Genomic DNA, 26,013 nt, shown 5'->3' with positions numbered 1-26,013 from the left:
TCCTCCGCGCTCGCTAGAGCCCCCAAGCGCTTCGAGAGGTCGAGCGCTGGAGGTGAGATCTCCCGGAGACTGCTGCATCATGCGGCCTCCAACCACCTCCAACCATCTCCAACCACCACTTACGGGGGGGGTAAGCGAGTGACTGAGAGAGCGTCCCCGTTATGCACGGACGCCCACCTATCCGGTGGTATCTTTTCCGCTTGCCTGTGTGCAGTGGATAAAATACCGCATGTAAGCGCCGAAAACAAGGATAAGTATTAACATCATTACTTTAGTTGTGCTGAAAACCAAGACATTCTGGTGGTGGATGTGGAAAACAGGGACATTTCAGTGTTTTGCAGATTTGGGACACACAGCTCAAAACCGGGACCGTCCCGGTTCCAGTTCCCAGCCTCCCTCAGCGCCTCCTGCAGCGTTTGGAAGTGAACTTGCAAAACTGGGCAGCCGGCCGCCTTCAAGTCCAACCCGACGCCATTAGCTGCATGTCCCCCGCCTCCCTCCTCTGCCTTTCCTGTCTGTCTATAAGGTCACCGTCAGATGAGAAATGTAAAATTCCCCAAAAAAGTAGTTGAAAAGAAAAATGGAAATGACATCCGTTGCCATCACACCCCCCCCCCAAAACCTTCCAGCCGGATCAGAAATCACTTTAATTACAAACTGCAAAGAATGTAGAGGAATTATTTTTTCCTGCTTTCACTTTTCCGCGATTTATTTCCACTGGAAGTGAGGTTTCCCTGGAGACGAGGGAGAGGCGAAGCGGATTCCTCACACAGCCCAATTATCGAAATATCTTTCTTATATACGATAAAATAAAAGATTGTTTCTCCACCAAGGTTTTGGTGAAACCACGCGTCGTCGTTGCTCCGCATCTGCATTCGCATCTGTATGACATTCTGTTGGGGCCAGATGTTCAACCTGGTGCCGCTTTAGAGACCTGGCAAATTCTACAGGCTGTTTTTCATTAAGGAGAGTATTCGCTAAAAAACAAGGGAAAAGAAAATGTAAAACCTTCATAGTCTTCAAATGGTCTTCGTCAAAAAAGTGAAAATGAACTGATGGAAATGAAGTAATGCATTTCTGGATGATGTTCTCCCAGGTGCTGCACACCGCTTCTGCAGTCATATTTTATTCAGTTATGTATTTATGGAGGGGTACAGGTATGACAGTGTTAATAGGGAACATAGGACTTTAAAAAGAAAGAAATTATAATAATTTGTTTCGTGGAGCCCAGGAAGAAAACCACACACACACACACACACACACACACACATACGCACGCACGCACGCACGCACGCACGCACGCACGCACGCACGCACGCACACACACACACACACACACACACACACACACACACACACACACACACACACACACACACACACACACACACACACACACGCTGATAGATTTAGAAATGCCACCATCACACGTTTCTCTCTCGTCCGCCCAGAGCGAGCGCGGTCCGATCCACATCTGCCGGCTCCATTATCTCGCCTGTCCCCGCCCTGCACGCTCACACGGGTGGAGTTATTCCGTCCTAATTGGAACGGTGTGGCGGTGCAACACGGGGCTCTATCAGCGCGGAGGCATTAACGCCCGCCAAGGGATCGGCGCTTAAGCCGACCCCGATGTGAGCCTGGCACTCAGGCCAGAGTGGGAGATTCCCTCTCCGGACCGGGAAACAAAGCCACCCTCAGCGATACCGGCCCTCCGCCCACCCTCGGCTGCCTGGTGACCTTTGGGTGGAGGAGCGGCCTCACTTACCACCACAGGTCACCACAGCCAAGCGGCTTGTTTAGGTGTAGTAGTCGTTAGTTTAGAGAGTTTTGGTGAACTGCACCTTTCTGAGCCGCTGTGGCAGCATGTTCACCTTCAGCAACGTCGCTGTGCATCGTAATTATTCAGAGGAATTCCAAGGAAAGATACTTTAAACTGGTCAAAACACATAAAATGTCCAAAAATGCACGACATTTGGACGACCTGAAGCAGTTTTCTTACCATTTGTCTGTTCACTCTTTGCAGGTGTTGCTGCTTACAGTGATTTGAAATGTCCGGATCTGTGTCCCCTTTGAAGGAATCAGACAGACAGTTTGATAGCCTGATACACGTTCATGGGGTCTTTCTGCTTCCTGTGTGAGACAGAAGTTTTTTGTTTTTTTCATCCCCTGACCTGACATCTCGATAAGGAAGACACACAGTCAAGTGTTCTGCTAAAGATCTGAACGATACTTTGCTAAGATAGACCGCGGTCATGTGACCTTCAGAAGGACATGAGGAGCGTCGTGGCGGTTGCCTGCGGCGATGAGCCTTCGCTTCCATTCTGCGGCTCATCTGCACCTTCCCTGTCGCGCTGGGACGAGAGTTGGAAACCTCATGTGACCAATACGAAAATAGTTACAGAACAGCGTGCACTCCAGATGAGCGGGGCGTATCGCAAGCTTGCCGAATTATCGCCTGTTTCACACTGTCACACAATAGGTTTGTGTGGCCACAGCAAGGTTGCGGCCCTTGAATTAGTTTAGATAAACATTACCACATACCATATTGACATACCCACGGCCGAGCAATAAAGCTGTAATATCATATTGTTATTAAAGCATTTTTAAGAATACTGCTGCAATATTGAACTTGTAGAATTATTTGATATACATTTAGAAAACCGTACAATAGGACTGGTATTATGAAATCACAGTGGAGGTGTAAAATAATGACTTTTTAGACTCCTAAGTGTTTTTGGACTGGGACAAGCCCTAAATGGCAGATATTCACTGCTTGAGCCTTTTCACTCCTTACCCCCACATCACCCCTTGCAAAACAATCCTGTCTCCAAGTTTGCCTTTAAATGTCTGGTGCTGTAGCTTGTAAAATCCTTTGCGTACATGCACTGAATAGTGTGACCATGGCCGACAGCAACACGCCTGGCGTCACAGGGCCCTGTTAAATAGAAGAGGATTCTTTATGTGTCACACGGTGCACACACCACGACGCACGCGCCCACGGCGACCAACACACTGTGCCACCGCGCTTGCAAATTTGACGTAAGAACGGCTCTAACTTCTTTACCATCCATCCGTCAATGACAGGAAAGACAGTTTTCAAAGACAAACAGATATTTACATTTCAGATTTTTATGGAAGCTGTGGCATGTGGCAACATTTCGGATCAATTCACTGACACGGACCAGTCCCCTGACCACCAATTAAAGAAAAGTAATTCAGTGTTCCTGAAACACAACCTGAAACTTCACCTCCTTCGTGAGGTCTCAAGTGAAGAAGCCCCTCGGGGAACTTTTTGTAAGGAAATAAAATACTTTGTGGACATCACCTCAGAGGTCACAAACCGAGGCCAGCAGGTTTTCGGTATTTGTTCCTATGAAAGGGTCAAAGAGCTTTAAAGGCCATCTCCGGAATTGCTCTTGTGTTTTTCAGCTGTGGCGCTAACCAAAATCTGCAACTGAGTTACAAATAATTTTGAGTTTCAAAAACTTTTTCCATTGCACCAAAAGCCCAGAAACACCAACTAAAATCCGGCATTTGTCATTAGTGGGAAAGGTTACACCCATGTTTCAACAGTCAACTGGCTCTGATGAAAACATGACACCCGGGGAAACACACTCATTTTTGCCCCTTTGATGGTGCAAATGTCTTGGAAGATCTTACATTTTGACCGGGCATGCATTTGTATATACAAATAGTCAAAAATACAAAACAGAAATATGCGCGAATATACAAATGCGATACTATGCCCAGGATAAAAGTCTTGGGGAGCGCCGGTATCGATGGTCCAGGGATTTGAGACCCGCTTCCACAGCTTCACGTCCTGACTCCTGTCTGTTAGGAAATCAGTGATCCCCCTGCAGGTGGAGTCGGGCACGCTCAGCTGGAGGAGCTTGTCCTGGAGAAGAGCTGGGCTTATGGTGTTCAATGCGGAGCTGAAGTCCACAAACACGATTTTGGCATAGGTGCCAGGAGAGTCCAGGTAATGGAGGATGAAGTGGAGAGCTTTTGACTGTGTCGTATGCAGGCCTGTTGGTGCTGTAGGGGAACTCCAGTGGGTCCAGAAGGGGCTTGGTGATGGACTTAAGGGGACAGCACAAGGCATTCAAAAGTCTTCATCAGCACAGAGGTCAGCGCAGCGGGTCTATAGTGGAGGCTTTGATGCAGGCTGGCACCCTGCAGGCATCCAGTGAGGTGTTAAAAATGTCTGTGAACACCAGAGACAGTTGGTCTGCACAGTGTCTCAGTGTGGAGGGGGAGACAGCATGTGGTCCAGCTGCCTTTGAAGAGCCTGTTGATGCTTCTCTCCTGTATAGTGAGAGAAGGTGTGATGGGGGGAGGGGTGTGCTGAGGCTGGGTGTTTCAGGAGAGGCTCTGATGAAGCCCTTGGGGCGAGGGCGGTTGAGGTGCTGGAGTGCTGGGGCTGATGGCTGCTGGGGCTGATGTCTGGGGGGTTGGGAGACAAAGTCCCTTTGCCTTTCAAAATGACAGTAAAACTCATTCAGTTCATCTCAAAGTGGAAAGTCATTCACGCATGGGAAGGTTTGGTTTAGCGGTTGGTGATCTGTTTCAGCCCTTTCCACACTGAAGCAGAGTCGTTGGCTGAGAACTGTTGTTCCAACTTCTCAGAATACAGCTGCGTAGCTTCCCTCACCTCCTTGCCAAACATGTATTTTTCCACCTTAAACCCTTGACTGTCTCCACTTTTAGATGCCTCCTCTTTTTCCAAATGAAGCCCTCTGATTTTGGCTGTGAACCAGGGCTTGTCACTGTTATAACTCACCCGCGTACATGTCGGTATACAGCTGTCCTCACAGAAGCTGATGTACGACGGTACAGCATCTGTGTGTTCATCCAGATTGTCGGTGGTGTTTCTGAACATCTGCCGCTTCATGCCCGTCGAGGCACTTACACTGATCCTCCGCTGCTTCCCTGCTCCACTTCTTGGTTCTCTTCGCAGCAGGTTCAGAAAATTTTGACTTCCTGCCTGTATGTGGGGATCAGGTGGACGAAGACGTGGTCGGAGTTTCCCAGCACAGCGTGGGGAACAGCAGGACGCGCATTGTGGACGGTGGTGTAGTAGTGATCCAGCGTGTTCTCCTCTCATGTCAGACAATAAATGTTCTGCTTGTATTAAGGGAGTTTGTGTCTTGAATTCCCTTTGTACAAGTCTGATAACGAGAGCGTCCGGGTGCCTTCTCTCCACATCCAGTATCTGATCGGCGAGCACCCACTGCACGTCCTACGCTTTGGCTTGTGGTGGAATGTAAACACAGACCAGAAGTTAGGAACTAATAGTGGCACCAATAGTTTACAAGGCCCACTTACTTACTCTACTTGGTAAAACAAATGATAATTCAAGCTTGCACGCCCTCTCACTGTGAAATAAAACAAAATAAATAAAATTCTCCCTCGAATTATCAATTGAAATTATTTATTGAGCCTTTCGACAACAGCGATTGGTTTGGCTTTTGGCACTTTTGCCAATCTGCTTCAAATGCATAGCACTCAAATACCAACTGCCCCCCCTCATAGGGAATAACTTGACTAGGACCTGAAAGGCCTTCAATGGGTTGGTGAAATTACAACCATAACACACGCAATATTGCCTAAATAAATGTTTCACAAAGAAATCCGCCTTTTAAAGGAAAAAATAAATAAAACTGTCTGTCTGTCTTTTTTGTAATTACTATGGGTTTAGTCCCTAGCTTTTAATCTTGATAGCCATAGTCTTGATGCTTTAGATATGAAGTTTTAGAGACACCATTTTCCATCTATAGATAGATTATTCATGTCGGGTCTCCAGCCTGGCACGATATTTTTACACCCCTTTGAATAACTTTGAGATGGTTTACTGATCATAAAACATTGGTGGTTCTATGTAAGAGGCACTGCCAGGGGATGAGGTCTAGAAGAGAAGCCGTTCTGAGGTTTTTTCTACCTTTGCTTTCTACCTTTTATCTAAACCATACCAATATTTCAAGCTATCGCATCCATTACTTCATAGCTCTTGTTTTTCTTGCTTGCATGGTAATATCCAGAGGGTTTTTCTTCAGGGGTGGACTCCAATTATCTTCTATACGTATGTGACAAATAATCTCTTGAATTTGAACTTGAACTTGAACTTTTTTGTTTCATTGGAGAATGACACTGACCTTTGGGACATTGTTAGCATCTAATTTGCTGACTCTTTTCCCTGACTCTATGCCCTTAGGAAGTTGACTATGATCTTATGACGCTGACTCTAAAGTCTTATGAAGCTGACTATATGAACTTATGACGCTGACTCTATGCCCTGAGGAAGCTGGCTCTATGACCTTATGACGCTGACTCTAAGCCTTTATGAAGCTGACTCTATGCCCTTATGATGGTTACTCTTTGCCCGTATGACGCTGACTCTATGCCCTTATGACACTGACTCTATGCCCTTATGACACTGACTCTATGTACGTATGACGCTGACTCTATGCCCTTAGGACACTGACTCTATGCCCTTGTTACACTGACTCTATGCCCTTCTGACGCTGACTCTATGCCCTTATGACCCTGACTCTATGCCCTTGTTACACTGACTCTATGCCCTTATGACCCTGACTCTTTGCCCTTATGACACTGACTCTATGCCCTTATGACGCTGACTCTATGCCCTTGTTACACTGACTCTATGCCCTTATGACACTGACTCTATGCCCTTATGACACTGACTCTATGTACGTATGACGCAGACTCTATGCCCTTATGACGCTGACTCTATGCTCTTGTTACACTGACTCTATGCCCTTATGACACTGACTCTATGCCCTTATGACACTGACTCTATGTACGTATGACGCAGACTCTATGCCCTTATGACGCTGACTCTATGCTCTTGTTACACTGACTCTATGCCCTTATGACACTGACCCTATGCCCTTCTGACGCTGACTCTATGCCCTTATGATGGTTACTCTTTGCCCTTATGACACTGACTCTATGCCCTTATGACGCTGACTCTATGCCCTTATGACACTGACTCAATGCCCTAATGACACTGACTCTATGCCCTTATGACGCTGACTCTATGCCCTTGTTACACTGACTCTATGCCCTTATGACACTGACTCTATGTACGTATGAGACTCTATGCCCTTCTGACGCTGACTCTATGCCCTTATGACCCTGACTCTTTGCCCTTATGACACTGACTCTATGCCCTTATGACACTGACTCTATGTACGTATGACGCCGACTCTATGCCTTTCTGACGCTGACTCTATGCCCTTATGACCCTGACTCTTTGCCCTTATGTCACTGACTCTATGCCCTTATGACGCTGACTCTATGCTCCTGTTACACTTACTCTATGCCCTTATGACACTGACTCTATGCCCGTATGACACTGGCTCTATGTACGTATGACGCAGACTCTAGGTCCTTGGGTTGAACACTTACGGGACAAAGTTAATCTCTAAACCTGCAACCCACTTAGAACACATTCACGATAATCGGGTCATTTTGTGGGGAAAAAAAATATGTGGAGAATGTTAGCAGAGGCAAATGTGCTGACTTTTTAAATCTTATTGACTCTTTCAGGCAGTGATCGGTCCTACACAAGAGCATGGGCACACACTAGATCTTCTTTTATCATGTGGTCCAACTTTTTTTACATTGAAGTATGCGATGCAATTGCTTCTGATCACATGCCTGTTATATTTGAGATTTCTGTACTCTGTCAAGTGAAGTCAAGAAGCCCTTGATCATAATACAGTTTGAAAGGGCTTCACAAACCCATATTTCACATAGAGATCAACAGCCTCACGTAGTCTGAACCCTCACCCGGGCAAGGAAAATACCCTAGAAAACCCTTGCAGGACAAGGAAGAACCCTTGAGATGGGGCCACAAAAGGAGGGGTCCCCCTTCCAGGATGACAAGATGAGCATACATCTCACCCCCTTCTTATGACCCACCCATCACTGTCACTGGCTCTGCTGTTTTCAACCACTTTGAGCCCCTGTCTCTGCTCTTATCTTCTAAAAGAAATTATTTCTCGTATGAAATCTTCGGCTCTTCCCACAGATGATGCCCCTGAATCTGCACTTTTAAAAGTCATATATAATTTTTTATGAGCTACTGTGGGAGTAGAGGTTTAGGGAGTGAGTCTTTCTGGCACTGTGGTGCCAGCATGCCTTTTATTCCAGACATAGAACATAAAGGCTCGCTGGCCACAACGATAAATAATAAACAATATTAATAAGAGGCAAACATTAAGAAAGCTTCCAGTCCCGAATCGAATCAATTACTACCACTCCCACGGCTTAACCACGCCCCCTCGCCACAGCTACTGATTCCAGGCATTCCGCAATTCTTATGCTTTAGATTATAGGCTCTTATCTAAGGTACGGTGAACAGACGTCCCGGTTTGTCCGGGACTGTTCCAGTTTCGAGCTGTGAGTCCAGGGTCCCGATGGATATCTGTAAAACACGAAAATGTCACAGTTTTCCAAATTCACTACCAAATGGTCCCCGTTTTCAGCAAAATTTAAATAATAACATTGTATTATATTTGTTTTCAGCACTTACATATATTATATACTGTATACAGGCAACCGGAAAAGAGAGTGCGTGTGTGTGTGTGTGTGTGTGTGTGTGTGTGTGTGTGTGTGTGTGTGTGTGTGTGTGTGTGTGTGTGTGTGTGTGTGTGTGTGTGTGTGTGTGTGTGTGCGTGTCCTTGTGTGCTTGTGAGTGTCTGTCCGGCACTTCCTATAGGCGAATCCGCTGCGCGTCCCCGTGCCTCTCCGTAACCTTATTGAACAAAACTAAAATATCACCATGTTTAATGTTGGGATGCTCATCAGTCACCCTCTTACTTACCCCAGTAAGTGGTGGTTGAAGGTGGCTGGAGGTGTTTGTAGGCCTCAAGAGGAGCAGGAGATCTCACTTCCAGCGCTCAACCTCTCGAACCACTTTGGAGCTCTACCTAGGGAAGCCCCACAAATCATTAAATGGGCTTGCTCCAACTTATCTCTCTGGCCTTTTACAACCACACGTCCCATCAAGGTCACTCAGGTCGGCTGACCAGTTGCTTCTGGTTGTCCCAAGACCAAGGTTTACGCCTTTGCAGTTGTAGCCCCCAAACTCTGGGACGAGGTTGCCTCTGTATGTTAAGCTGGGCCCTACACTGCCAGTTTTCAAATCCCGCCTTAAAACACATTTTTATTCCTTGGCTTTTAACCCAGTTTCAGAGTAGCCTTTCTTATAGTCTTAATGGTTTTATTGTTTTATAGTCCTTGTCTTCCTAACTGGTCTTTGTGTTGTTATTGTGTTGTTTTATGGTTTTTGCTGTGTCTGATTTTACAGAACTTTGGTCAACTGTTGTTGTTTTCACATTTTTAAATGTGCTTTATAAATACATTGGGATTGGATTGGATTACAAGGCTACTGGTCTGTATTCATTCAGCACACCGGGACTCATCTTGGGTACTACCACCAGGCTGGATGTTTTCCGCAGCGATGGAACCTTTTCAGACTCTGACTCAGGTTGAAGAGCCACTGGAATATCAGCACAGGTTTTGAACAACCTGAGGCTCACACTGGCAGGTCCAACAGCTTCACCTGACCTGTACTAGTTGAGACCTGAAATAGGGAGTGGTGGAGCGCTCATCGTCACTGGTGGTGATGTCCTGGGGCAGTCTGGTAGAGGATATTGAGGGGTGGTGTAGGAGGTGTCAATGGAGGCGGCGGTGCGAGAAGGGGAAAGGAGGATGAGTTTAATAATGGGTTGGGCAGGGTCGGCTGGAGGTGGATAGATAAGGGGTGTGAGTGGGTCTAGATGACCTGGAGATAGGGGTGGTCCTGTGGTTGAGCAGGACTGGATTAGCTGGGGGCAAGTGAATGAAGATGGAAGGGAGAGTCCTGAAAATGAGCCCTGGGTCAAACCTATTGGAGAACTGGTTCTAATCATTGGCGCCGTCCAAATCACCCACTCTTCGCGGTGGTCGTTACGGGGCACGGGGCCCATTTCGTTGCAGGTTGTCCTAAATCTTCTTCCCATAGGTGGCCTCACTCTCACTGTGCTTCTTCTTCAGCTCCTCCTGCAACCGCTTCAGTTCGTCCTCGTCACCAGTCCTGAAAGCCCTCTTCTTGTCATTGAGGAGGACATTTAAGCCACTCTTAATCCATGACTTCTTGTTGAGAACATAGTACATCCTCTTGTAGGGGGTGGTGTTCTCCATACCGAAGTTGTTGTAGTCTGTTATGCAATGACCCTCAATGTCCTCACTGTGTGGCTAAGCTAAACAACCTCACACTCCCATTGTCTCAAACCCCTTCTGCAGTGTCTCATCAACCTCTTTGACCATCTCCTCAGCATCCTGGCGCTCACAGGAAGCTGCAGGAAGAGAGGCTCATACATGGGCTTGAGGTGGACCAGGTTGTAAGCACTCTCTACATCTAGCATATAAACGCTCCAGTGTCTTGTTCTCCCCATTGGGACAATTCACAAACTGAGAGAATGTAGAATATAACAGGGGAATAATTGACAAGAAACGCATTCCACAATAGATAACGCATTGTCCTATTCAACTGGAAATATTACCCAATATTAAATGGCACAACTTGAATGCAATTACAATACATAGCTAAAATATACAATGATGGACAAGAATACAACAACTATACAACAACATACAACTATGGAACGCAACATTTGCATCAGAACACTGGTTATGTGACCCATTTCCTCTGGGACAACATGGTGCTGCCCTCTTTGTCTAAAAATATTATGTGGACATGTGTTTAACTTTGAGTATGTTTAGTATACACCTGACAAATAAAACATGGTTTTAGTTCCTTATAACATAGAATACTCTACAGCAGTGATCATCAAATGACGGCCCGCGGGCCACATCTGGCCCACCAAAGCTTCCCATTCGGCCCGCAGAATATTAATGAATTCAGAAAATGTAAGGAGGACAAAAATGTGGTTCGGTATTTAGGATATCTAGCAGTGCTGACTTATAAATACTATTTTCATTGTCATCACGATATGAACATGCACGATAAACACATCGCAAAAGACTACCGATGAATAAGAAAAATAATTTTATTTAATAAAATATCTAGATTTTTGTTTTATTTTTATTTTTTTAATCCATCTGAGAGAATGACGCCATCCACCATTGATTAACTAGCGGACGTAGACACACAGCTCTCCGGTTGAAAGCGCTCCAAAAGCAGGAAGTGATGGAAAGCTAATAAGTGATGCTGCATTCATGGGAAATCGGAAAAGTGTAATTTGTGTTGTTTTCCCCCATATATATTTTTTATTTCAAGAAAATATCAGGATATGAGTCTTTGAAAGTTGCATGCCATCCCATGGTGATGCCTCAGATTGTGTTATTTTGCAACAGGGACAGTTAAACTGCAAATGAGGTGAAACACTGAAAGTTGGCAGGATGAATGCGTACTTCATTTTCATTAAAGCTGCGGCTTTCGTGTCAAATTTCCAGGTTAGGCTCTTGGAAAGTGACATTTTCGCTTGCCTGACAAACAATTCAAAAAGTTGTTTTTTTTCCTGCAAGTGTTTTCCTCCAATCAGGACACTGCATTACAGCATCAAAACCATTGATGCAGCCATCAAATGTGAAGCCAAAATATCTCGATCATCCCCTGTTGGTTGGCTGCAGTAAAGGTGTGAGAAGTCTGTTCACACTGATGGAAAACATTAAGCAATAATAGGCTAATTAGGCCTAAATACATCTATTTATTTCTTTCATTTGAAAGTCTGGCCCCCACAGTGTATGCTTTCTGGCCCTTGGACAGATGTAGTTGATGACCCTCTGATGGCTCTACGGCCAATGAGTAACAGAACCACTACTGGAACAAGTACTTCACCAAATAACATTATCATTGGACTCAGCTCAACTCAACTGAGAACTTGAGGCCAAAAGGTGAAACCTCAAAGCCTTACTTGTTGGACATGATGTTATTTTTTGTGCACCACCAGGCTTTTCCAAACACTTTCCTATCGTCTCGTGTGGACATCAAAACATTGTTTCTCGGTGGTTAAAATAGCTGTGAAGATCCAGGCACACATTGACGGAATAGTATCCAACATATCAGTCTTCGCATTTGTCTTCACAATTCAGGAATGCATACAATATGAAAATTGAGCCCTGGATCAAGTGAATAATGAAATCTAAATAATTATTCTATAAATGAGGTATGAAACCCTGGCCTGACCCGTCTTGGATTGGTTGGACCTAATGATAGCTGATATACTTTGGCTCTGAAAGCTGTTGGCATCGTGATTTTAGAAGGAAAGATACCAAGCCATTGGCCACAGCTGGCAACTGGAATACACATTTACCAGATACAGAGGAAAGAGGCCCAACTACGCTGCACGGATGATGATGAAGCAGTAAAGTCTGCACACGGTTCAGAACTCCTGACCTAGATTGATATCCTAATGTATCTCTAAGTGATTGATATAATTGAATGAGTGCACCATGATCATATCACCATGTACACGATGGTGCTTTTTTTTTCCCACCTTAAATTGAGTTCAAGCTAAACCCATTCCGATTCGACTGCATTAAGAATAATTTTGGTTTTTGCATGCTCACATCAGCCTCTTTAATTCAGCACACATTTTCAGCACTAGAAGACATTAACACATGTTACCACATGGTGGTCAGTTACTTGGTTGTACTGTGATTTGTGTTCATTGTGTTCAGTGCATACTAAAGCAACGGCGCGCACACATTTTCGAATGGAATTAACAAACGGGACTGAGTTTGAATTTGGTGCTGACAAGGTCATTTAAATATAAGCAACCCAGCTTTCAGAGAGATGGGGTCCTGTCTTGTCCGTCCCCAACATAATGATTGAAGGTTAGGGTTGGAAGACATCGGTATGCATCGATAAGCCAGATTTGTTTGGGGCTATAATGCCTCCTTTGAAGTGACGTAGCCTCTGGTTGTTTCACGTCACAAGTAGAAATGCACAAGAGAGCATCGTTGGGATCTGGTTCACCTCCTAAAATCCGCTCTTTTTCATCGGCATAACTTTCATGAAGTGTTTCACTCTGGCTTTTTTATAGCAGCCGTTTGAAAACTTTGCGGCTTGTTTAAAATCAAAGAAGTGATAATTGATATGCTTGCCAATCCTGACAGCCTATACAATCTGCCATAAATATTGACTTAAAAGGTACATTTCAGCATTTCGTTTGGCTCTGTCTCTTATCTCTCGGCTCCATTACGTGCACACATAAAAGTCATGTCCTGGCACTATCACCAGCTGTACACATGGAATACATCAGAATATGTTCACTTAGCGAACCATGGTTACAATAGCGGGCTTTCCATCCAATACGTTTTGCGTTATCGTCTGAAACAGCATCATCTGTAAGTGACACCACGTCAAATAACACAAATAACACCACGTCTAAGGGAATGGTGTTATTTCAAAAATAAAAAATAAAAAATAAAAAATAAACCTTGTCAGAGCCAGAACAAATGTAAAAGAATGAAATAGTGATATCTCAAGAGATATATATCAATGCCAAGAAAACCCTGGAGGCAAATGTTGAACATGGCATCCGATGTTCTTGTGCACGCCTGCTCTCCCAAGTGCGACCACACAAATGAAGAATGCATTTTGTGTGTGAACTCTTTTGCGGTGCCGTAGCGCTGTGTGTCTCTTGAGTTCAGTTCAAACTGTGTAATTGTGGCTGATATTCATTGTTCATAAAGGCTAATACCTTCATCTATTCTCCCTGTGGTGTCCAGGCAAACGCTACTACAACCAGACCAGCCCCAAGTGCGTCTCCTCCTGCTCCTCCTCGTCCGAGGCGGAGACGCCCTCCTCTTCCTCCTCGTCCTCCATCTTGCCGGTGAGCCAAATGATCGACAAGGTCAAAGGTTACTGCTCGACACGCTCAGACAACTTTTACAAGAACATCATCCTGTCCGACAGCTTCAGCAACAGCACCAAGTTCTAGGGCCCCGGCCTCTGCGCTCTGGAAACGCAGAGAGGCATTCTGGAGCTCACGCGACGCCATCTTTCACAGTTCCTTTTCCACTGTTAATTTCACTTTAAAGCCAAGGACACCTAAAATGGCCGGATATGTTCTCACTCCGCCCTCTAATACAGAGGATGCATCAACTGGACTGACCCAGTTGTCCCAGCACTCCTTTCAGCAGCGACACTACAACGGTGGGGTGATGCCGTTATTTGCCAAGAACTTGCCGTGCCCACCCTTCTCTCTCTCTCCCTCTAACCTTCTACGATCCATATACACTCACTACTTAATATCCTGATATCCCTTAGACATTCTACTACAGCGAAATGATTTTCTTTGAATCCTCCTTCCATCCAATCGGCAGCACCCAGCCGAGGAATGGATTCCTAAAAAATGTTTCCTCCTTTTCTATCTCTCAAGTGTTCCACAATGACTCCTGTCCCTGAAACTCTGCCGCAGAGACCCTGTAGGGCTCAGGGCTGCAATGACTGACTTTGCAGCCATTGATGAAATGCTACTTTCCCCCCAAAAAGCTTGCGAACTTGCTTGCGAAATTCCCAGTCGGTTCCGCCTCGCGATCAGACGTTAGACATGCAGGCGCCTGTGCTGCTCTCATGTTTGGCGTCCCACTAATATAACGATCAACAGAGGATTGTCTTCAGAACGGAAGGAGACGGAGGGAGGTCCGCAACGGTCGCCGATGGCCTCACACACCAACGTGTCAATACACTGAAGTTGCTTTGATAAACGAGCCTTCTCCCACAAGGTCAAATAATGTCTGCGGATGCAAACTTGGCAAAGCTTTCCCTGAAAAACTCCTGACATGCCACACAGCGATGATGTTAACGTCATGGGTAGATTTCGTGAGAGGCGATTAAAGTCCGAAGAATCACGTGAACGGGTTTCCGACGGCGGCAGAGGGTTTGGGGGAGGCTTCCGTGATTCTCCATCCTGATCACCATGGGCTTCCTGAGCACCTTGAGCTTCCAGAGCACAATGAGCTTCCTGAGCATCATGAGCTTCCTGAGCACCATGAGCTTCCAGGCGACGTGAGGGGAGCGGAGCGGAGCAGGAAATCACAAGGCTCTGCGGTCGTAGGAAATCTGTTTTCTTTTCTATAAATACTGTGATGTACAATGTCAAAACTGGTCACGCGTGTTTGCCCGCGGAGCCGCATGTTTTGTAAATATCGACACGCCGTTCTTAAGCGTCTTCTCTTGTAAACCTGTACGTGCCCGTGTGACACTTGTTTGTTGTTTTGATGCTGTTGGCTTGTTATGTCGCAGGAAGGTCCCTGAGAGTCTGCACCCAAACATTCGATGTATTTCTCCTCGGGCGCACGATGAGGGATGGCCTGGATAGTTAAATACACAGAAAAGAGTGGATTAGAATAGATATTCACCATCTTGCAGGAGCTGAAAGAAAAACCCCGATAGCAGGTTGACTTAACATCCCCAACACATGAAATGAGTGGAACACAATCCGGGATCCATCTAATATAATGGAAACATCAAATCAAATTCAAATCCTAACAGTTCAACATTTACACCAACATTGATGTTTACTTGTTCGCCTCCTAAAGCCATCCTCATCGCGACGTAAAAACATGAAAAATCCAGGCACTTCAATGCTGAAGTTGGATCCTTTTCACGAGGCGGATTTTTCCTTTAAAAAAGCTTTGCGTTGATTGATGATGCTGGTGAGCGAAAAGCTGGCCGCGACAACAAGGCCGGTAGCACATCGGCTGGACACTGGCCCGGCTGCGGGAGAGCAGCAGCTCCGTGTCTGCCAGCGCCCTTCTTAGAGGATGATAAGCATCACATCAGCATTTCCAGTACCTTCCAACCGGCGTTAAGCATACTGAGGGTCTCTGCTTGTGATGTGTCACTAGACAAGCGATTCCCAACCTATGGTATCGGACCCCCACAGGGCACTGGCAGAGATCGGAGGGGCGGTCATGAGGCCAAGTTTCCTAAACGTTGATGTAGTTGTAAGAGGAGATCGCTATGGTTGGAAAAACATGTAAATAAGTTCCAGGTTGGGGGAAAAGTGGCCGAGATGGTCCTTTTTAAGGTGGCGTCGGTAAGATTTGTCACCATTGACAAAGTGCTTCCATCTATTGGCGAACGATGGGAGTTTCAACAGCACCCGCAAAGCACTTCGCACACTACGCACGTATTTGTTTTGCACCCAGTGGAGTGTATGATATCTATCTGCGGCTAATTCAAATCCCCGTCCACCCCTTCCAGCCTTAAGTTGTTTGAGCAGTGAAATCCATACGGATACAACCTTTAAACCCCACGTTACCCTTGTAGGTTGGTGTTTACCTTTGCTTCCAGGCCCTGATTTGCTGTTTTGTTTTTACTCGATCAACCGCCTTCAAATTTATGTCCCGACTCTGCCGTAGCCAGGGTGCCATTTGTCTCTGCAGAGGAGAAAAGTAATATTAATATTAAGTGATATTATTCTTCGTACACATGACTACTGATAAACTGAACTGTGTAGTAACAGCGTGGAGCTCTTTGGTTATACTTGACCTTGACTGGTTCCACTCCATCACTGGTTCTCACGCCCGTCAGAGAGAGATATATTCACCTTGTTCCAGATCATAATATGCAAATTACATTCAACATTTTACTGGCTCTGGTTTCTGGGATCATATAAAAAATAGGCGGATGGGGAAAATGTATATATTTATCTTTAAGTAACATGGTTTTTTGGACGTTTTTTTTAGGTAGACAAGGGAAATTTGCCTGGAAATCTATTAAAGTAGCTGGGGAAAGTAGAAAAAAGCGGTTATTGCTTTGGGTTCTCTTGGGTTCGTTTCCGATGTTTTTTTAAGTACTGTCAGTATAGAGCACCATCACACCAAGTGTACCGCGTAAGAGTTCAGCTGTAAATGTATCTCCGGACCGGTTCTCTCAGATATCTGCCCCTTTGCAGACAGATGAAAACGCACAGAAAGACAGACGGTTCGGAAGAAGACGAACTAATGCACCGATGTGCAGACAGTTGTACAGATTGGACGAACACCTGATGAGAAACGACTCATTCATTCTGTATTACTAGAAGTGGCTGAAAAGATCCCCCATAGTTCCCATCTGGACAGCACATGACCCAAAACAACCTATCCTTCTTCTACTACAGGAGGGGTACATATTAATCACACACAGAGTGTAAGCACAGGTCGACATCGCCATAGAGTTCAAAATGACAAAATGAATGGGGTTTTTTTGTAATTACTGAAAATAAAATGTAATATATTGTGACTTATTTGTCGAATCTGCCATGGTAAAACCCTGTAAAACAATTTGCAGGTCGCACGTTCAGGAACCTTAACTCCAAAGAATGAAAGACGTCCCCCTTATTCAAACCGGCCTTTCGTGTTTCAGGACTCTGCTCAACATCTCCACTGTTGTCAATTAGCACTTGGATGAATTCAATTCGGCAAATGGCTGGGTCACCAGCGATGCTGCGATGTTCCAGATCCTCTCATCGACCTGAGGCAACAGGAAAAGGACAATCAGTCATTCTCTCAGACTGTGTTTTCCCTTCAGATTCCCATCTACCCGTTTTATTTTGTGTGGTTTCTTGTATTACTTATGTACAGTTCCATTTAAGTTAAGCATTTATCATTTTAGAAATTAAGACCTTTTTTTTACAGTTATGAGTGATTTTGACTTTGAGGTTCCACTGTTGTTAATGTAATTGTAATGTTTTATTGTAATGTAATGATTCTGTATCACGGCTTCGTCTCAGTGTGTTTCCACTCACTGTTGTTTTTTTGTGAATGACGCTGTGATATTAGTTGGGCTCTGCGTTAAAGGGAATTAAAGTCGTGTGATGTTTATTGACGTCGCGTTCCGTGTGTTCTGGTTTTTATCCATAAAGAGACTCTTCCCGCCGACTGGAAGCTTTTCCAGAAGGAACCAATAGAAGAAAGAGATGACGTCCTGCTCCTTCTGGGCTTGGGACAGTTGTGTTGGAACATTCGTGACGTTTAACTTCCAAACCTTTTTAAACCCCATTTTTCAAACCCAAGTAGTACTGACAAGGCCATAAAAATGTAAGATGATTATAAAAATGTGTCCCAATCATAATAATAAACATAGTGTAGTTAAGTAATACAGACATTCATCTGAAATTCATTCATTCCCACGCCCCCCGCCCCAGTTCCGGCCTTAATCTTATTATTCTATTTATTTTTACGATTATTCTTTATTATTATTGTTTTTATTATTATTAGATATTTTGTGTTTTTTCTTGGAAATATTACCTGCTTCATTCTATATATATATATATATATATTGTCACAAATATTCTCTCAACAAACATTCAGCCCTTTAATCCCAAGTCGGGGGTTGTTTCAGACCACCGCTTCTGCCAAGACGCAGACAAGTGAAAAGCCCAAAATAATCCCCTAAAGTCATTTATCACACACTCAATATGGAGACGAGGTGGTTGCTGTCCTTTATGAGAGTCCAAAAGTACTTAAAAGTAAAATCAGATATCCGGATAAAATCAGTGGTTTGGACAGAGAGGCTTTCTTTCACCACAGTCAAATTGTTTGTTGTTGCGGCTCCACAGAGACATCTCTGTGTTTACTCAAGGACACATAGACCATTCTGCCGAGGTCGTAACTACTTCCATGTACCTAAATGAAAACTCCAGTATCTTTTTAACCTCAGCCTTATTATTTTATCACTGGGAGTCAATCCGGGAAATCGGCGTCAGAATCTGTTAAATTGATCCGGTATTGAGAGAATATGGGGCAGTGGGGCAATCACAACCGCATTCCCCAGCCACGCAATAGCCCCATTTGGCAATGGGGCAATTGCGCTGCTGAGGAATGTGGTCACGATTGCCCTACTGCGAGGCAATCAACTATACTATTCTCTCAATACCGGATCAATTGAAAAGATTCTGATGCCGATCACTTGGGCTGACTCCCGGTGATGGAAAAATAACAATAAAAAACAGTGAACTCCGGGAAAAGAAATTGTCCTTTTATTGAATAGCACCTTTAGGGAAACCATACTGTAGCTTTGCTTTTACTTGAGTATATTTGTCAAGGAGTATTTTTCGTTTAGTTACCTGTTGTCGCTCCCTTCCCTTCATTTTAGAAATGTCTTCCTTTGAAGTCACATCTTTCTCTAACGGGTTAGAACTTCCACGATGGACCACGTGCACCTGCTCCTGGCTGGTACATTTCAGAAGAACTGCCGACAACTGAATGTACCCAGTCGGGTTCAAACCCAGAACCCTCCTGCTGTGAGGTACTGACAGTGCTAACCGCTGAGTCACCAAGCCCCCATTTCCCTTCAAAGAATTACATGTTGTTTTGTTTGAGTAAATTAAAATAAAACCACATAAAAGGGCCCCTTAAAGTCCAAAACCTTCTTTCATTCCTAGTGTAGACCTAGCGTGACCATGTAGACCTACGCCTTGATGTGGGTTGGCCAGGCCCGTGTCTCTGCAAATTAGGCATCTGCCTCGATTTGATTTTAAAATAAGATTATTTCATCAGCCCTCATTGAAATCACATTTTAAAATCAAATACAAAATCAAATTGAAAGCTTTTTCAATATTTGTAAATTACTTGTTTTCATTCCTCAATCATACTCAAACGGGATCTATAAATAAACACCGATCAGCCACAACATTAAAACCACCACTAATAACACTATTATTGTGTAGCTCCCCCTTGTGCCGCCAAAACACCTTTGATCCATCAAGACATGGACTCCAACAGACTCTGAAGGTGTCCTGTGGTATCTGGCTCCAAGATGTTAGCAGCAGATCCTTTAAGTCCTGGAAGCTGGAGGTGGGCCCCCCGTGGATCGGGGCTTGTTGTTCCAGCACATCCCACAGATGCTCCATCGCATCGGACCCTAACCCCACCCATCCACATGATGTAGAACAAAACTTGATTCATCAGACCGGGTCACCTTCTTCCATTGTTCCATGGTCCAGTTGTGAGGCTCACGTGTCCATTGTAGGTGCTTTCAGGGGTGGGCAGGGGTCAACATGGACACTCTGAGCGCTGCCAAAAGCATCAAGTTGCCATGCACTGTGTGTTCTGACACCTTCTATTATAGTTCCATCCACTTTTTCACCAGTTTGTGCTACAGTAGTTCTTCTTTGGGATCGAACCAGACAGGCTAGACTTCACTCCCCACGTGCATCAATGACCCTTGGGCGTCCATGTGTCCAATCCATGTCCGACCCTGTCGCTGGTTCACCGGTCGTCCTTCCTTGGAGCGCTTTTGGCAGGTACTTACCACTGGATAGCAGGAACACCCCACAAGACCTGTGGTTGTGGAGATACTCTGACCCATTCGTCCAGCATCACAATGTGGTCCTTGTCAAAGTGGCTCAGATCCTTACGCTTGCCCATTTTTCCAGCTTCCAACACATCAACTTCAGGAACTGACTGTTCACTTGCGGCCTAATATATCCCACTCCTTGACAGGTGCCATTGGAATCAGATGACCAATGTTATTCACTTCACCTGTCACTGGTTTTAATGTTGTGGCTGATCAGTGTAAATTCTTGAAATCCCATAAAAAAAAAGATTGTAAAGGGGCCCAAATAAAATTTCTGTCCTGTGAGTACATCCAGTTAATCCGGCCCCTGGAGTTGGCTCTTGTTCTTCTAAAACACACAGAATCATTTTGAAACCACTTGTTGCTCCGTAGTGCATTTCAAACCTGTCAGATCTGGTTCAAAGTAACGAGTGAAGCCGCTGTTTGACTCTGTGCCTTCTTACTCTCACTCAAGTTGTTATTGGTAGATATATCTTCATCCCATGAAGCAAGACAGCTTCTACCTGAGGATAAACAAGGCGTAGCTTGCAGAGCTAGTTATGTCAGACAACTCTAATGGGGGCAGTGGCTCAGGAGGTAGAGTGGATTGTCTAGTAATCGGAAGATTGCCGCTTCTATCTCAGCTCCTCCTGGTAACGTGACACTGAACCACTTAACTGCTCCCCAGCCCTGCTATATGGCAGCCCACCGATACTAGGATGGTGAAATGCATTTTGTTGCCTCAGTACATGTACTCTGTGCAATGGCAGTTATTTGAATATAAAGTCAATGGCACCACACCCTTGTGGGCTGGCCTATTTAAGCAGCCCATCCCTCTCAGCTGACTGGCTTTGCTTCCTGCGCTGCATCCACCTGGATCCACCCCTACTCTTTAATCCAATGTGGGGATTCCAGCTCATCACGCTGATATTTCTAGCTCATTAAGCTGGTTTCCGTACACCTCGCCAGGAGTGATGACCAGTAGAGCCCAGCCACTAAAACTCAAACGATGCTAAATAAATAAACTTTAATTTGTATTAAATCTAAGAGTTGTCTGTCAGAACTACCTTCCTCTGCTCTCCACGAAGATCAGGAGCCATCGCACCAAATCACAAGGCACCCTACATTCTCCAACCCAGACAAATTATTTGATGAGGAATGACTTTTGACTCTGACGATTGACTGTCAGAGTGTTTACTGAAAACTTAAAAGCAAGGGAGAGAAGATTGATGTTTTTCTTTTGGAAGGATTGACTTCAGGGTTCCCAGAGAGGAGAACAAAGCCCCGACGTTAAGACGTACAACATTGAGATTGACCGCCTGATGAAAATCGATGGAAACAAAACGGACGACTCTGCCGTGCGCTGTCTGAGCCACGTGCGCTCAGATCTCCATGTGTTTCGCGTCGATCAAACTCTGTGTTTGCAGCACGTATGAATGATGTGAATGTCCAAACTGGCGAATTCTTCACCCGATTCTTCTCCCAACAGCACCAGCTCTGAAACGTGTTGTTCCCATCTGATAATGTCAGAGGTCACACGCAGGTAAAGGAACAGGATCCCTGTGACTGCCGACTAGTAAGTGAACAAGTACAAACTTCGGCGTGTCTTTCGGGTAAAGTTCTGTTCCTCTTCCTGGTCCAGATGATGTGGACTTTGCATGTTTTCCTGGTGTGTTCATGGGTTTCCAAACTCCACAGGCTAATGACCAGGCTAAGTCGTCTGTAGGTGTAAACTGTGTGTGACGTTGGCATGGACTGCCATCCTACCCAGGCTCTATCCCTGCATTACATCCCTATTAAACTGGAATTGCCTCCGGCCCCCTGCCCGCATGAACAGGACTTAGTGGGCAAAGGAAGTGGATAATGGACAGTGCATGGACCCAACATGCCCCCTAATAAGGTTCCTCAAGGACCAATAAAGCCCACATGATTTATTCATTTTTTGATCGTTGTCTCGCAGAATTTAGCGAAGGAGCGGACCCAGAGCCAGCATCACATCTTTGTGGCTTGGCAACGGTGGCAGGAATATTTTCAAGCATCATCCATCATCCACCCTCAAAAGCGATCAAAATAATTTAAGGTGATTGACAAGAACTTCTCCTCCCGACCCTCTATCTGAAAGACATGAACCCAGGACTCACTCTGGCAGCGTGTTGAGGTGCGGCGCATGACTTGGCCGAAAACGGTGCAGAGAGTTCTGCCGCCAGAAGCAAATGGAATTTACTCTCCTCCACTGAAATGGATGTGGAGCATTTTATGATCTGCATTCAGCGGACTCAGACATAGTTAGTATGTCGCTGGTATAGCAATCCATTATGGACGGCTACTAAGGGTGTAACGATTTTAACGTTCGACCCCTGGATGGATCTAAATGTACCATGAACCGGTCGATGGTCCGATTCTGGAGTCCTGAATGGGTTGACTGAAGCCTCACTGCTTATTCTACCTCAGTACAAATAAAGCTGCGGAGGAGGACTCCGTGATCTAACGTTACGAGTCATGTTACCCTCACGCCGTCGAACCGACAACCCAACACTTGTCTGTCGCGCTCTCTCACTTTGGGGTAAAATAAAATAACCTATAACCTAATAACCTACATCTGACAGGTGCTCAAATTTCGCCCCGATCGCTCCCTCCCCCCACGCCCCCAATCGTAGCATGTTATTATTGGAGGGGGCAACCTCTGTTTTTTTTCCCCCCGGGAGGGCGGGTCCGGACCCCCCCTGTTCCCCCGTTATTTCTGCCCCTACTCTCCGACTCCGTCCGCCCACACACACACACACACCGCCGGCAGCAACCAGCGCATCCAGGCTCATTACAATATTATATTATACATCACTATATCAGAGTCACAATATATTCAATGTTATTATATCTAAATGCCATGAAGTAGCAAACATATTTGGGATTCCCTGGTCTTTTGTGACATATATTTATTTGAAGGTGAGCAACGCCACTTGTAGAATCAGAATCAGAATGGGCGTATTTTCATGAGGTACATGATCACGTACGAGGAATTTCTTTTGGCGAGGTTTAGTGCACTTCAGTACAGACCATAAGCAATTAAAGATAAAATGCTTAACAGTCCGAAAAAATTAAATAAAAAAATTTGATAACAATAATAATAATAATAATAATAATAATAATAATAATTATTATAAAAATAAATAAATGAAAATAAAATAAAATAGGATCAAAATAAAAAAAGAAATACATTATAATGTCAGATATACATCTGAACCAATATCTATATAATATATGTTTGCACAAAAAAACAAAACAGAACTCATCAGATATTTCATATGTACTTTTATAGAATTGGCTTATTTTACTTTACAATCTCTCAGTAGTAGAATGGATCAAGGAGTAAGATTCAAGATTCAAGATTCAAGAGGTTTATTTGTCACATACATATACATACTTCCAGACATATATGCAGTGAGATGTAATAGAGTAATGCGCAGGCTGCTGGTTGGATCTCTGATAGCTGGCTGTAGTGTCCTTGAGCAAGAAACTTAACACATAATTGCTCCTGTTGGCTGCATCCATCGGAATATGAATAATCATCTGGACAAAAACGTCTGTGAAATGATGATGTCATGTGATGTAATAATGCAAAGGGAATGTCAACAATAAACAAATGTTGAGGACTGTGTCAGATTCCATCCTATCGCAGCGAAAAGTATCGTCCCTGAGTCGTACGGGATGGATTTAGGAGGGAGAGATTGACCCCACATCCATCTTCACCCCACATCCATCTTCACCCCACATCCATCTTTACCCCACATCCATCTTTACCCCACATCCATCTTGAACCAACATCCATCGTGTCCCAACATCCACCTTGTCCTAACATCCATCCAAACCCAACATCCATCTATACCCCACATCCATCTTCACCCCACATCCATCTTCACCCCACATCCATCTTTACCCCACATCCATCTTTACCCCACATCCATCTTTACCCGACATCCATCTTGAACAGACATCCATCTTTACCCCATATCCATCTTCACCCCACATCCATCTTCATCCCACACCCATCTTCACCCCACATCCATCTTCACCCCACATCCATCTTCACCCGACATCCATCTTGAACCCACATCCATCTTCACCCGACATCCATCTTTACCCCACATCCATCTTTACCCAACATCCATCTTTACCCAACATCCATCTTTACGCCACATCCACCTTGTCCCAACATCCATCTTGAACCGACAACCATCTTTACCCCACATTCATCTTCACCCCACATCCATCTTCACCTGACATCCATCTTGAACCGACATCCATCTTGAACCGACATCCATCTTTACCCCACATCCATCTTGACCCAACATCCATCTTGACCCAACATCCACCTTGTCCCAACATCCATCCAAACCCGACATCCATCTATACCCCACATCCATCTTTAGCCGACATCCATCTTTAGCCGACATCCATCTTGAACCGACATCCATCTTTACCCCACATCCATCTTGACCCAACATCCATCTTGACCCAACATCCACCTTGTCCCAACATCCATCCAAACCCGACATCCATCTATACCCCACATCCATCTTTAGCCGACATCCATCTTTAGCCGACATCCATCTTCACCCCACATCCATCTTGAACCCACATCCATCTTGAACCCACATCCATCTTGAAACCAACATCCATCTTTACCCGACATCCACCTTTACCCAACATCCATCCTTACCCAGCATCTATCTTTACCCAACATCCGCCTTGTTCCCAACATCCATCCTTACCCAACATCCATCTTTACCCAACATCCATCCTTACCCAACATCCAACTTTACCAAACATCCATCCATATCCAACATCCATCCATATCCAACATTCATCCCTACCCGACATCCATCTTTAACCAACATCCACCTTTACCCAACATCCATCTTTACCAAACATCCATCTCTACCCGACTTCCATTTTTTCTCACCGTCAATCCTTACCTGACATTCATCTTTATTCAACATCCATCTTTAGCCAACATCTATCCATACCCGACATCCACCCGTATCCAACATCCATCCATATCCATCATTCATCCCTACCCGACATCCATCTTGTCCCAACATCCATCCATACCCAACATCCATTTTTACCCAACATCTATCTTGTCCCAACATCCATCCATACCCAACATCCATCTTAACCCGACATCCATCTTTACCAAATATCCATCTTCACCCAGCATCCATCTTTAGCCAACATCCATCTTGAACCAACATCCATCTTTACCCAACATCCATCCTCACCTGACATTCATCTTTACCAAACATCCATCTTTAGCCAACATCCATCCATATCCAACATTCATCCCTACCCGACATCCATCTTTACCCAACATCCACCTTGTCCCAACATCCACCTTGTCACGACATCCATCTTGAACCGACATCCATCTTTACCCCACATCCATCTTCACCCCACATCCATCTTGACCCCACACCCATCTTTACCCCACATCCATCTTTACTCGACATCCATCTTGAACCGACATCCATCTTCACCCCACATCCATCTTCACCCGACATCCATCTTTACCCCACATCCATCTTGAACCGACCTCCATCGTGTCCCAACATCCACCTTGTCCTAACATCCATCCAAACCCAACATCCATCTATACCCCACATCCATCTTTACCCAACATCCATCATTATGCCACATCCACCTTGTCCCAACAT

General features: G+C 44.9%; 1 protein-coding gene across 2 annotated transcripts in view; it reads left to right on the top strand.

The window, feature by feature from the left end:
- The window catches only part of adgrg6 (adhesion G protein-coupled receptor G6), a 105,372-nt gene extending 87,521 nt beyond the window's left edge, over positions 1–17,851 (top strand). The window contains exon 28 of one of the 2 annotated variants that reach the window (XM_079996807.1): positions 13,765–17,851. In XM_079996807.1, the coding sequence (XP_079852933.1) occupies positions 13,765–13,976 (212 nt within the window). In that variant the 3' untranslated portion in view covers positions 13,977–17,851. The remainder of the gene's footprint in view (positions 1–13,764) is intronic. The other variant, XM_079996808.1, reaches the window with a different exon arrangement.
- Positions 17,852–26,013: the final 8,162 nt, after the last annotated feature.

This window comes from Zeus faber (assembly GCF_960531495.2).
Source record: "Zeus faber genome assembly, chromosome: 2".
Classification (NCBI taxonomy): Eukaryota; Metazoa; Chordata; class Actinopteri; order Zeiformes; family Zeidae; genus Zeus; species Zeus faber.
This window is presented reverse-complemented; position numbering and strand designations above follow the sequence as displayed.